The sequence below is a fragment of the Somniosus microcephalus genome, chromosome 32 (assembly GCF_052327205.1).
Source record: "Somniosus microcephalus isolate GS21.2 chromosome 32, FLI_Smic_1.0, whole genome shotgun sequence".
Lineage (NCBI taxonomy): Eukaryota > Metazoa > Chordata > Chondrichthyes > Squaliformes > Somniosidae > Somniosus > Somniosus microcephalus.
In genome coordinates, this window is record NC_141018.1 from 22,016,411 (window position 1) to 22,030,002 (window position 13,592).

The 13,592-nt window shown below is 43.3% G+C and overlaps 1 protein-coding gene across 1 annotated transcript in view; it reads right to left on the reverse strand.

Annotated features, from left to right (window-relative positions):
• Window positions 1-13,592, reverse strand: part of LOC147097336 (neuroplastin-like) — a gene marked incomplete at its 5' end in the record, with an annotated part of 53,790 nt that overhangs the window by 13,765 nt on the left and 26,433 nt on the right. Inside the window, 2 exons of the mRNA XM_085971999.1 lie at window positions 7,245-7,518; window positions 9,404-9,537. Of these exons, the coding sequence (XP_085828125.1) occupies window positions 7,245-7,518; window positions 9,404-9,537 (408 nt within the window). The remainder of the gene's footprint in view (window positions 1-7,244; window positions 7,519-9,403; window positions 9,538-13,592) is intronic.

Below are 13,592 nucleotides of genomic sequence, written 5' to 3' on the forward strand. Positions count from 1 at the left end.
CCAAAACAAATTGTAAGCTTTGCAGAAGTCCATCATAAAAATATACAATTATACAAGACTATTACTAAAAATGGGTCCTTTTTCCCCCATGGGCTAATTTTTTTTCTTCAAAACTGCCCTGTTGACTATTTTAGTCCGATTTGAGAATTTAACAATTTGAACAAGAAATCCGATTTAAATAGTTTATTGGGAAGCATTTTTCCTCTCGTAACTTAAAAAAAATACTCCAGTTATCTTGTTTGCCGACTTTAAGAGTCTTCTGGAGTCTGAAACGCATTTAGCTAAAGGGCTTTTCCAAATTTCAGTTATTATCCTAGGGAGTCAACACTGCACCACGTAAAAACTTCTAAATAAACAGTCTTAACTTTTTTCACACAAGAATTAAGAGTTACCAGGATATGTGGCATTTTTAATTTCCTTTAAACGCACCTCCGCAACAACCACATTAATAATCAAGACATGGTCACTGAAAAATCTGGGAGGGAAAGGAAGGTATTTTTGAAAATAATCGGGTCTAGATTCACTATATACACAACAGCGGAAATACTTGGATGACATTCTTGCTGGGGAAAAAAAATGAAATAAATAAACAAGCTTCAGAAGAAAATGGAAATCATATTTCAATCGCCAGCAGATCATGTGCAGCATTGTTCCAACTCATTACACTCTATATAACTAAAAAAAAAAATTCAGAAAACAGCATCAGCAAATCTTGTACTAAAGAACAAATACATACTCTATAATCTTCAACTGAACCTTTCAATGATGCCATTTTCAAGCCAACCTATTTTGCTTTTGTTGCAATGATCCAAAATGCACCAAATCTGCCCAACGTGGAGCAAAATCTTAAACCTTCAAGATCCCAACATTTAATTTTGTTCCACAGGGAAAGGAAAGCAATCTGCACCCTTGTGAAACGCCACTGAGTTGAATTTCTCACTCCAAATGCCGCCTAAAAATGTCTGAGAATTGGCAGCAGGAAATCCGGAGATTTCCGTGACCTTCAATAAAAAGGTTTAAAAAAAATCCTCAAGGACACGGCCTTGAAAAACACTCCCTTTCCAAAGAAAATCCTTATGGACCATAAACTAGCTTTCAGCTTTAGGAACATAGGAACTGGAGGAGGCCATTCAGCCCCTCAAGCCTGTTCCACCATTCAGTTAGAGCATGGCTGATCTGTATCTCAACTCCATCAACCCGCCTTGGTTCCGTAGCCCTTAATATCCTTGCCTAACAAAAATCTATCAATCATAGTTTTGAAATTTTCAATTGATCCCCCAGCCTCAACAGCTCTTTGGGGGAAGAGTGTTCCAGATTTCCACTACCCTTTGTGTGAAGAAGTGTTTCCTCACATCACCCCTGAACGGCCTAGCTCTAGCTTTAAGGTTATGCCCCTCTTGTCTGAACGCCCCCCACCAGAGGAAATTATCTCCCGCACAACTTTCTGGTTTAAACTCCTCCGCAAAAACAACACAGTACCGCCAAGAAGTGTACAATCTCTTCAATCTTCACAGCTCTGCCATGCATTTGTTGCCAACTAACTGAGAAAATATTTAGTTCACATCTGTAGGATACACACAGAATTTTCCACTGGTCATGTAAACAGGGCACATCACCTCGTGGCTAGTATCAGAATGTAGAATTATGCACAACCATTTAAAATTCTGATCAGATTTGGCCTACCAGATTTGGACATGGCGCTATCAAAATCCTATACCGTTGAGCCATTCCATTCAATAATTCACGCTGAATGGAACAAGAGAGTTGCCGAAACATGGCGCGTGTCATGGCGACAGTCAACTAGCGCATTTTATATTAATGACAATTTAGAAAAGAAATGAGCAACCAAATGCACAGCAACTAAGAAAGCTGACGTCAAGGGTTTATCAAGTAAACAGGTCGAGACAGTCAATCAATATTAATTTCTGCCTCAACAAGTCAGCTAAAAACAATACAGCTATAATTTTCTCTGACTAAAAGCAACACATTTTGTTAGTCAATGAAAATGTGCATTCATCACCTCTGTAAAAGGTTTAAATTCTAGGTACACTATGCAGTGCCACAAATATAAATGGCACAGGTAAAATGGACAAACTGATCAGCTTGAAAACTGCTTTTCCGGGTCTGATAAAGTGAACCCAGCTATTATACCTGAACAATTTTTGATAGATCACTAACTAATGCAGCAAAAGGAATGAATACTGCACTCTCTTCAAAGAAATAGGTACATATTCGATAGAGTTTTAATAGAAGAAAACGGTTCAGTTGACTGATCAACTGTCTGACCCAAGTAACAGTTTTACAAGAGCAGGAGCCCATTAGCATCTCCTTTTGCCTCGCACCATCATCCCTGTTGTCATTTAATCTCTCCTGCCTTCCACCCGAGCACAGGCCTTCCCTGTTGTTCTTTTCTCCCCTCCTCCCTGCCCCTGCTTAAATTTAAACCCGTCACATCTTTTAACTTTTTCCAGTTCTGACGAAAGCTCGTCAACCCGAAACGTTAACTCGGTTTCTCTCTCCGCCGATGCTGCCTGACCTGCTGAGTAGTTCCAGCATTTTCTCTTTTTACAACAATTTTACAAGGGTTGTCTGCAAGAAGCAGAGGCCTTAAGGGAGACATTCTGTAGGATTCGCAAAAATCCATGAAATACAGTATACGGGTAGGGCCCCTGAAGTGGCCACATTATGAGAACACAGAATGGAGTTGGCAGTTCTCATGGCCCAGTTCAAAAGGATGCACACACAGTACCTAACAGCAGTCTGAGTCATCATCGATTAGAAGAATCCAGAACCTTACTGTTTTTGATATTGGAATGTGGTTACAGCAGTAAACAAAACTATTAGCACCTGGAGATGCGCTAATCGCTGGCAGGGCGGTAACCGATCTCAGAAACTGCTGAGCACACACAAACGAAGGGACACTAATCGGATTCCCATTAGTTCGATTTGCGAGCAGTTAAAATTAATGTGCTTGCTTTTGTTAAAGCAACCTTAACAAAGGAAAACGGTTGATTTGGCGCCAAGATTAGGGCCAGAAAAGAGTATAACCGTTCAGGTAAATCGTCAGCAAGTCAGTCTAAGATTCGACCAGAGTAAGGAAGACTCCTCCGGAGACGGTTCACACCGTGAAGTCCAAGTCCAGTTACCATCAGGAGTTCGAGGACCGTGCGGAACAGAAAACGGCTCGAGGATTTCGGAGGACTTCCAAAGTTTGTACAGGAGAGCGAGTCCAGGAGCCGGTCCCATAAGGAAGGTCGGAGGTCCCGGACGACACCAAGTAACAGGGTCCAGGAGCCGGTCCCATAAGGAAGATCGGAAATTCCAGACGTAACAAGAAGTACCAAGGTCCAGAAGGGTTTTGAAATTCTGGTGAGCATAAAGGCCCAACTCTACCTAACTGACATAATTGAGGTATATTCAGTAACGGGAGGGTTTGTAACGTTAAGGGTATTTGTAAGTCAGGAGTGTGATTTATCCCTCGATGTGTCCGTGCGCTTCCCTCACCCCCGCTTTTAGCTCATCGCTATTTTAGAACTGTTTATATGCTTTAAAGTTATTTTTCTCAGTGTATAATTTAGTCCTCTGTGAGAAACATTATTTTTCGTCTGCATTTATTCTTGCCATTTTTCTCTGTGTACATTCTCTTTCAAAAATAAAGATCGTTTTGATTTAAAACTCAATCTGTCTCATCTGACCATTTGTCTTCCGAGTCACGAGTTGGGCCAACACACAAAGGTTGTCTGGCAATAAGCCCAGTGTCTAGAACCGTGAGGGGGGAGCGCTTCGAAACCGCTCACGAGTAGTGCGAAAATCAAAACCGATTTAGCACACCATAAGCTCGTTAAAACGACCCCTTACAATTCCCAATCAAACAACCGCTCCACTAAGAGCCCTCTATAGCTGGGAAGTGTAAGCCAACAGAAGTAGAAACAAACTGATGTTCAAACTTAGAAAACAAGCTAGCAGACAAAAATAAAGATGACATTTTGCTGACTGGAAAAAGTGAGTATTTACCTCCATAAGCCAAGAAGCGAAAAGCACATATAACAGTATAGCTGATTCGTTTCAAACCTGTGTTTTCTAAACATCAGACGACCCGAATAATACTGCATAATAGGATCAAGACTACAATTACAAGGTGTTAATTCTGAAGTATATAAACTTTTCTACATCTGGTACATCTAGATTTTCAGGTTCACAACATGCAAAATCCTCCACCATAATCACTAGATCTTAGCTGAACATGTTTCTAATATTGTCGGAGTAAAGGAGTTCATTGGTCATTTGACAAGATTCAACTGGGTTTTCAATATCAAAACGCACATTATCCAATTACTTCAGTGGAGCAGGAATAGTTATGCCTCAATACGAAAAAGACAACGGTGTGGCCAATTTTTTGACCACATCCAAGGAGAGAGAATATTTCTTGGTCAGAAGTTATCGTAACAAAGGGACCGTATAAAGTTCTGACGAAAGGTCATCGCCCTGAAACGTTAACTCGGTTTCTCGCAACAGATGCTGCGCGACCTGCCGAGTATTTCCAGCAATTTTTATTTTCATGTATGCAAAATTCGATACCATTTCCCTCCAGAAAGCGGTCATCTATTCCCAAGCCACTGCCTTCTTTTCCGCCTCTTTCAAAAACCTTCTGCGACTGACTACAGCAGCTCTAAGCTCAAGCCCACTGGCCTCCTCTTGTCACATACATTTTTGCCGCTCTTGATTCTTCCAAATCTGCAGCTAAATTCTTTTTCTCACGAATTGCCAAAACCAAACCATGTGCTCCTAAGATGGAGTTACAACACTGGTCCCTTTTCTTCAGTTTATTTTGGTTTTCACGGTTGTTGCTTCTGTTTATTACTGCTAGATGTTTTACCTCAAATCACCCAAAATAACCAACTGTTAATAGGGAGGCGGCACACAAGTTACACATCCTTGGCCCAATTAATTAGATGCACGGTAACACATTGCAAAATATGTACAACTGTATGTTTCTCCAAAGTTTAATAGAGGCTATGCATGCAAAGTTAATTCTCATTACCACTACCAAGACTCAAGATTTTATATTGTATCCAATATTAAGCAACAGAAAAAAAAAAGGATGAACAATTTAATACAGACATACAAAATCACACAGTCTAGGATAATTTGAAACACTGCTAGTTTAGGCAAGATTTCTACAACTTTTACATGAACCCTCCATCTATACAAAAACTGGATTCAAATTCTGGTGAGCAGCATGTGCTTCTATAGAATTACTGTGCTTCCCAAGAAAGATCCATGTTTGATGCTCGTAAGGTTCGGCTGCTAACACCATCCAGGACAAAGCAGCCCACTTGATTGGCACCCCATCCACCACCTTAAACATCCACTCCCTCCACCACCGGCGCACCGTGGCTGCAGTGTGTACCATCTACAAGAGGCACTGCAGCAACTCGCCAAGGCTTCTTCGGCAGCACCTCCCAGACCCGCGACCTCTTCCACCTAGAAGGACAAGGGCAGCAGGCGCATGGGAACACCACCACCTCCAAGTTCCCCCCCACCCACCCCAAAGTCACACACCATCCTGACTTGGAAATATATCACCGTTGTTCATTGTCGCCGGGTCAAAATACTGGAATTCCCCACCTAACAGCACTGTGGGAGCACCTTCACCACACGGACTGCAGCGGTTCAAGGCGGCGGCTCACCACCACCAACTTCTCGAGGGCAATTAGGGAGGGGGCAATAAATGCTGGCCTTGCCAGCGATGCCCACATCCCATGAATGAATGAAATAAAAAATAAAAAGTAGCTAACAAGAGAAAGCAAACACTCCAGATACAGCATGTGACAAAAGTGCATCTTACATCAGCTTCATTCTCAGTCACACTAATCATTTTATTTTCAGAGGCTTTCCCTTCTGATTCTTTCTGAAGGTGTATTTTCTGTTCTTCCCTATTTATGTCTCTGCTCTGCCCTTTTGCAGCTGGGTTCTTCACCCCTTTTAGATCATTTTTCTTATTTAGTCTTTATTTTTGCGATCGTTTCTTCATGGAGACACATCCAAAATGGTGCAAAGTCAAAAGACTGGTGTTCTGTGCGGACAAGAGCAAAACAGCTATCCAAAGTGACAACACTCCCTTAAAATGTCATGCTTCTCACTATCCACATAGCTGAACAGGATGAGCAATAAAGCACATGGTGAAATTATGATGTAATGTTGCCTACTATTCTGTATGTTTTTCTACCCGACGTATGCAAACTATTTTTTGTCAACAGTCCAGCATTACCCAGATACAGATACAACAATCCATCTGGGCTTAATGGTGCAACGCTCAAGGGTAGAACTATATTCATCTGGATTCTCATTATGATTGACAGTATTAATAACTAGTAAGATAGTCACCAATGATCTGCTCTGTGAAATTTACCAATCAAACTTTTTGCCTTAATGAACATTTTAATCTCTGCCTTCACCACTGTATGCAGCAGAAATACAAAGTAATGGTCACAGGCATGCATATATACATACGTAGGGAAGGGGGGGGGGGGGTGTGCGGTAGTGCACAGTTGAGACAGACACAGAGGGAGGGAGAAGACGAGGGACACAGTAGGAAACCGGTCTTAAATAATGTCCCACATGAAAAAAAAATCAAATACCACCTACATCTTCAAAGCATCCTTAAAAATCACCCTTGTGAAACACTTGGACCAGTTACATTGAATCGAAGATAGACACTGCAGTGATCAGCTTGCTAAATTTTCCAAATTCCAGTACCCCGGTTTGCACTGACGATTCATTTATATAAACAGAGTCATTGCAACAATATACAAAAGCGTCCTTAAAAAAAACCCCCCACAGAGCCCAACACTGCTCCACCATCAGGATTTCTTTTAAAATAAAGGATGGAGTTAAAAAGTCGATGAACTAGAAAAGGTTTGGAAAAGTGAAGGCGACCATTTTATTTCTTTTCAAAAATCGAAGTCACCGACCCAAATTCAGACAGACAGAACTTGGGTCAAATTCAAAAGGGAAAACGATTACCTGTTGCATGTCTATCCAATTGAAAAGTAATTGGATATTATAGGAAGGAATAATCTTTGAAAACTGCGAATGGGATGGGAATGAGTTAGTCCTCTAGTTAACCCATTTAATACTAGACACTGGTAAGAACAGTATTTAAAGCACATGTAAATAGGCTAGTACGTTAGTATCAAGCGGGTTAAGTCGACAGTAAAGGTTATTCGAAGAAAGCAACTTACCGTCAGGGACCTCGTCGGGTCTCTTTCGCTTCTCATACACAACGATGATAATGACCAGAATGATGATTTCTGCCACAACCCCTAGGAAGGGCCAGAGGGGCGCCAGGAGGCTGCGCACACGCAGAATAGTGACGACATAGTTGTGCCCAATGTAATTCGTGGCGTTGCACACGTATTCGCCTGGATCATTCTGGATGTGCAGGTTCTCAATACTCAGTTCTGTGTAGTTGTCTTTGTTTGTGATGAAATAGCGGCCTGTAGCATTATTCAGATCCTATCATGGGGTGGGGGGGAAATCAAATGGAGAGCGACAGAAACTTACTATTTTCTTTTTGGAGGTGTGCATTTCCATTTGTTCCAGTAAATGGATGAAGAAATTTGTCCCATTATGCATGACTTACAAACCGCAATTTAGTGCCACTAAGTGGTAGGAAAACATATCAACATTAATCTCAACTTGTTGAAAGGACTTAAAATGGAGAAGAGCAGAAGAACAAAGGCAAGCCCATGTGTTTGGACAGTAGGCAGAAGGCCCCACAGCCAACCGCAATTATCGGTTTCAGGTCTGCAGCAACGACTGCCCGACCTTTGCCCCATCTAGGCACTATAGGCCCTGCCAATGGTGGGCCTGCGCCAGGGAGCACATGAACCCAGAAACACAGGCAGGTCTAGGTCACGTCAGGCTGAGTGCACCTCGGGTACGCTGCGCTGCGTCTGACCAGTGCCCAGGTGCAGGGAGGAAAATCATCCCTCTCGTCTTTCTTGTTGCCCAGTTTAGGCATGCCCGTCTACAGGAAACTCTCGATTTACCGGCACCTAAATAACCGGAAATCTCTTACCTGAACCTACTCCTGAATTTTGCCGGTTAAGTTTTACTTCATATTAGTGGCCGTTCCTGGATCTGTGGCCGTGTAACCGGGGTTCCTGTACCTGTTGCTAAGCAACAGGGACGCCTGGATCTTGTGGCGGGGTTCCTGCACCTGTTGCTAAGGAACAGGGAAGCCTGGATCTGTTGCTGTGTACGGGGCTCTCGTACCTTTTACTATACCTCTCTGTAATCCGGACTTTTTGATAAACCGGCACCACGCCGGTGATGGATAAAAAGAGTTTCCTGTAAATGGTTCTACTCCTAAAACTATGTCAATCATTTGACCAGCACCAGCTGCATACTCCATAGCTCTATTATGGAGTTCACGATCTCACAATCACACACACAGAAAAAACATTTTCCAGGCCACCTGACTAAATAAGAATAAAGACGACTTGCTGCAATTATATAGGGCCCTGGTGAGACCACACCTGGAGTATTGTGTACAGTTTTGGTCTCCTTACCAAAGGAGGGATATACTTGTCTTAGAGGGAGTGCAACAAGGGTTCACTAGACTGATTCCTGGGATGAGAGGATTGTCCTATGAGGAGAGATTGAGTAGACTAGGCATATATTCCCGAGAGTTTAGAAGAATGAGAGGTGACCTCATTGAAATGTATAAAATTCTTAAGTGGCTTGACAGGATAGATGCGGAGATGATGTTTCCCCTGGCTGGGAGTCTAGAACTAGGAGTCACAGTCTCAGAATAAGGGGTCAGCCATTTAAGACTGAGATGAGGGGAAATTTCTTCACTCGGAGGGTTGTGAATCTTTGGAATTCTCTACCCGAGAGAGCTGTGGACGTTCAGTCATTGAGTATATTCAAGATAGAGATCGATAGATTTTTGGATATTAAGGGAATCAAGAGATATGGGGATAGTGCAAGAAAGTGCAGTTGAGGTAGATCAGCCATGATCTTACTGAATGGCAGAGCAGGCTCGATGGGTCGAATGGCCTACATCATGCTCCTATTTCTTATGTTCCTTTAACCCACTGAGCACCAGTGCGACTGCTTCTTTCCTTTAAGTCACATGTTGACTACCCCCACCAGTTCCTCACGCCCACACTGCACACATCCATCCACTGTAACACCACAACTTCCATCTCCCCCACTCCCCCCGATACAAGGTATCACCGGTTGACATCAAAAGGTTTTTCCATGAGTTTTTTTAATCAAATATTCGCACTCAAGCCACGCCGTCATTATCCGGTGAAGGATTTGAATTCAAATTACTGAACGAAAGCCAGCAAGTACGCCACGATACTACTGAACTTCAGCACAGTGAACTCACCACAAATTCATCTTTCACCTTCTTGCGCCAGATCCAAACGGGATGCGGGTATCCGATAGACTTGCAGTACATGACAGCACTTTGTCCCTCATTCTTATTCTCACTCCGCTTGTGACCAGTGATTTCAGGAAGCGCTGGAACAAAAACCAAGATAATTAACTGATAAATACTGGAAGAGGCTGGCATTGAAGCAGAAGCACAGATGACTCCCAGGTATGGAACGAAGCAGCTTAAATGTCACTGTGCATCAACTCTTTAAGGAACTGTTGGTGGAAATTCCTAGGCTCCAAAAGGGGTAAAATCCGTTAGCAATCTCGTCACACTGTAGATTAAACACGGATTTCAGCTGTTAAGTGACCGATACTCAGGGAAAATGTGTTTTTGTTTTATCAATTGACAGTCAAGATCAAGCTCATTCAGTACACCATATGTGCAAGACAACAAATTCAGCCAGGAAGACGTGGAACATGTCTGAAACCAGTCTGGAGTATTTCACTCAGTAAATAGCGAGGGGGTAGTTATTTTCCATCTTTGGCAAACTGAACAAAGCAGCTTGCCAGTTTAACACCAGTCGGTTTGTGTCTCCACCGTGGTTATTTTATACTTTCATTTCTCGGCTTATCTAACAGTGCAGTTCCTCTACAGTCTGTTGCAGTGCTCCCTCCTACCCACCGCTGCATTTCGTTCTTTTTCTTTTGAGAACAAAAGTTCTACTCGCCAAATAATGAGGGAGAATCGAGGGATATGGTGATCGGGCGGGCAAGTGGAGTCGAGGTCGAAGATCACCCATGATCTTATTGAATGGTGGAGCAGGCTCGTGGGAACGCATGGCCTACCCCTATTTAAGAGTGATTCGGTCTCAACTGGAGTATTGTGTCCAATTCTGGGCACCGCGCCTTAAGAAGGATGTGAAGGCCTTAGGGAGGGTGTGGAAAAGATTTACAAGAATGGTTCCAGGGATGAGGGGCTTCAGTTAGATGGATAGACTGGAGAAGCTGGGGTGGTTCTCCTTAGAGCAGAGAAGATTAAGAGGAGCTTTGATAGAGGTGTTCAAAGTCATGAAGGGTCTCGAGAGAGAGAGAGGAACTGTTTCCATTGGCAAAAGGGTCGAGAACCAGAGGACACAGATTTAAGGTGATTGGCAGAAGAAACAAAGGCGACATGAGGAAAAACTATTTTACGCAGTGAGTGGTTAGGATCTGGAATGCGCTGCCTGAAAGGGTGGTGGAGGCAGACTCAATCTCAGCTTTCAAAAGGGAGTTGGGTAAGTAGCTGAAGGAAAAACATTTGCAGGGCTACGGGGAAAAACGGGGGAGTGGGACTGGCTGAAGCGCTCTTGCGGAGAGCCGGCACGGGCTCGACGGGCCGAATGGCCTCCTTCTGTGCTGTAACCATGCCATGATTTATGTTCGTGTTCATTTCCAGCACGGATCTGAAAAGTGTACTGCTGTTAATTCAAAGCGGCTTAATTCAGTGTTAATTTAATTTTTTAGGCCAAAAACAAAAAGCAAAACCAGTTGCATTTGTTTTAATTAAATTGCTTCATTCAAATTACTGGATAATTTTATTTTTAATCCCACCTCAGCAAAACATGAATTAACAAGAGTACACTGTATCTGAAAATTAATTCATCAATACCACTGTCACGGTTTGGCTTCCTTCCAACACTTTTATGTTGAAAGACGATTTGCATGAGCAGATCAAGGCATCAAGGGGTATGGGGAGAGAGCGGGAATAGGGTATTGAGATACAGGATCAGCCATGATCTCATTGAATGGTGGAGCAAGCTCGAGGGGCCGAATGGCCTACTCCTGCTCCTATTTTTCTATGTTCTATGAAACATAGAAGATAGGAGCAGGAGTCGGCCATTCGGCCCCTCGAGCCTGCTCCGCCATTTAATGAGATCATGGCTGATCATCCAAATTCAGTACCCTGTCCCTGCCTTCTCCCCATATCCCTTGATCCCTTTAGCCTTAAGAAATATATCCAACTCCTTCTTGAATATATTTAATGAATTGGCCTCAACTGTCTTCTGTGGTAGAGAATTCCACAAGTTCACCACTCTCTGGGTGAAGAAATTCCTCCTCATCTCTGTCCTAAATGGCTTACCCCTTATCCTTAGACTGTGACCTCTGGTTCTGGACTCCCCTGCCATCAGGAACATCCTTCCTGCATCTAGTCCTGTTAGAATTTTATAAGTTTCAATGATGCTATGATTAGAAACCTCGCCTCCTGTAATGCCAGTCTAAGCACTTCAGCTTCCACAGGGCAGGCCTTGCCCTGCTGCCAGGTATGCCAATTCAAGATTTCTGTCCACATTGTGACCTTGTGCCCAGGATCAACATTTACCCACTTCAAATTATGGTTTGTTCACCACATTCTCCTGCCTCCCAAAAAGAAAAAGGAAAAAAAACAGATCATATGTGCTAAAACTACTTGGATTTATTCATAGCCAAATGGCACAGCAAGATACTGAGTCGGTATAATATTTAAAAATATAAAATAAAGAGAGGAATCAATCCATCAGAGATTAAACAATCCTTTTAGGCCAGAAAATAGCACTGTTGGTTTCTTGGCAGATCTTCCAACTGCAAGATTATACATGGATAATACAAATCTCTATTCAATCCATGGTGCTTGGATTTCCTGCCAGAATTAAAGACTGCGGGGGAATTCGCTGGTACTTAGTTAGTCCAAAGCCCTCTAATGTCATAGCCATCAATCATCCATGATTAAAGACACAGTGATGTGGACTATTGTATAGTAAAGAATTGTACAGAGCAAGTCTCTCTCACACAGCCTGGTTTCCAAGGACCTGTTGGCACTGTAACCATGCATTGTTTAATTAGCACTGAAAACAAACACCCATATCATAACTGTCTAGTTCAATCCAATAGCAAAATACTGCGGATGCTGGAAATCTGAAATAACAGAAAATGCTGGAAACACTCAGCAGGCCAGGCAGCATCCGTGGAGAGAGAAACAGAGTTAACGTTTCAGCTCTGGGACCCTTCACCAGAACTGGAAAAAACTGGAGATGTAACAGATATTAAGCAGGTGCAGAAATGGGGGGGGGGGGGGGGGGTGGGGTAGGAGGGGAGGAAGGAATTGAAAGAACAGTGAAAATGTTGCAAATGGGAATGGCAAAATCATATAGCATGAAAAATGGGGGCAGGGATTATTATCTGAAATTGTTGAACTCGATGTTGAGTCCGGAAGGCTGTAAAGTGCCTAATCGAAAGATGAGGTGCTGTTCCTCGAGCTTACATTGAGCTTCATTGGAACAATGTAATAGGCCGAGGACAGAGAGATCAGAGTGGGAGTGAAGTGGAGAATTAAAGTGACAGGCGACCGGAAGCTCAGGGTCACCCTTACGGACTGAACGGAGGTGTTCCGCAAAGTGGTCACTCAATCTGCATTTGGTCTCCCCAATGTAGAGGAGACCGCATCGTGAGCAGTGAATACAGTATACTAAATTGCAAGTACAACAAGTAAATCGCTGTTTCACCTGGAAGGGGTGTTTGGGGCCCTGGACAGTGGGAAGGGAGGAGGTAAAAGGGCATGTGTTGCATCTCCTGCACTTGCACGGGAAGGTACCGGGCGAAGTGGAAGGGCTGTTGGGGGTGATTGAGGAGTGGACGAGGGTGTCGCGGAGGGAGCGGTCTCTTCGGAATGCTGAAAGGGGAATCAATCAATCAGCCTCAATTCAACTTCAGTTCATTTAGGGGTGGAGGTAGGCAAGGATCTCAGTCCCCATTTCTCCCTTCTGCTGGTGAAAACTAAGTCCATGCTTTTATTACCTCAAGGATTGACTTTCTCCAGTGTCCCAAAAGCTTTCCTCCCTCGCCAGCTCATCAAAATGCCACAGCCCACATCATCCTCTGCGTAAACATCGAATTTACAGCATAGAATCAGGCCATTCGGCCCAAGCCAGTGTTTATGCTCCACACGAGCCCCCTACCACCCCTACTTCAACTAACCCCATCGGCATATCTTAATATGCCTTTCTCCCTCAAGCGTTTATGTAGCTTCCCCTTAAATGCATCTATGCTATTCACCTCAACTACTCCATGTGGTAGCGAGTTCCACATTCTGGGTAGTTCCTTGAGAACTCTTATTGGATTTATTAGTGGCTTTCTTATATTTATGGCCCCTAGTTTTGGTCTCCCCTCACAAGTGGAAACATCTT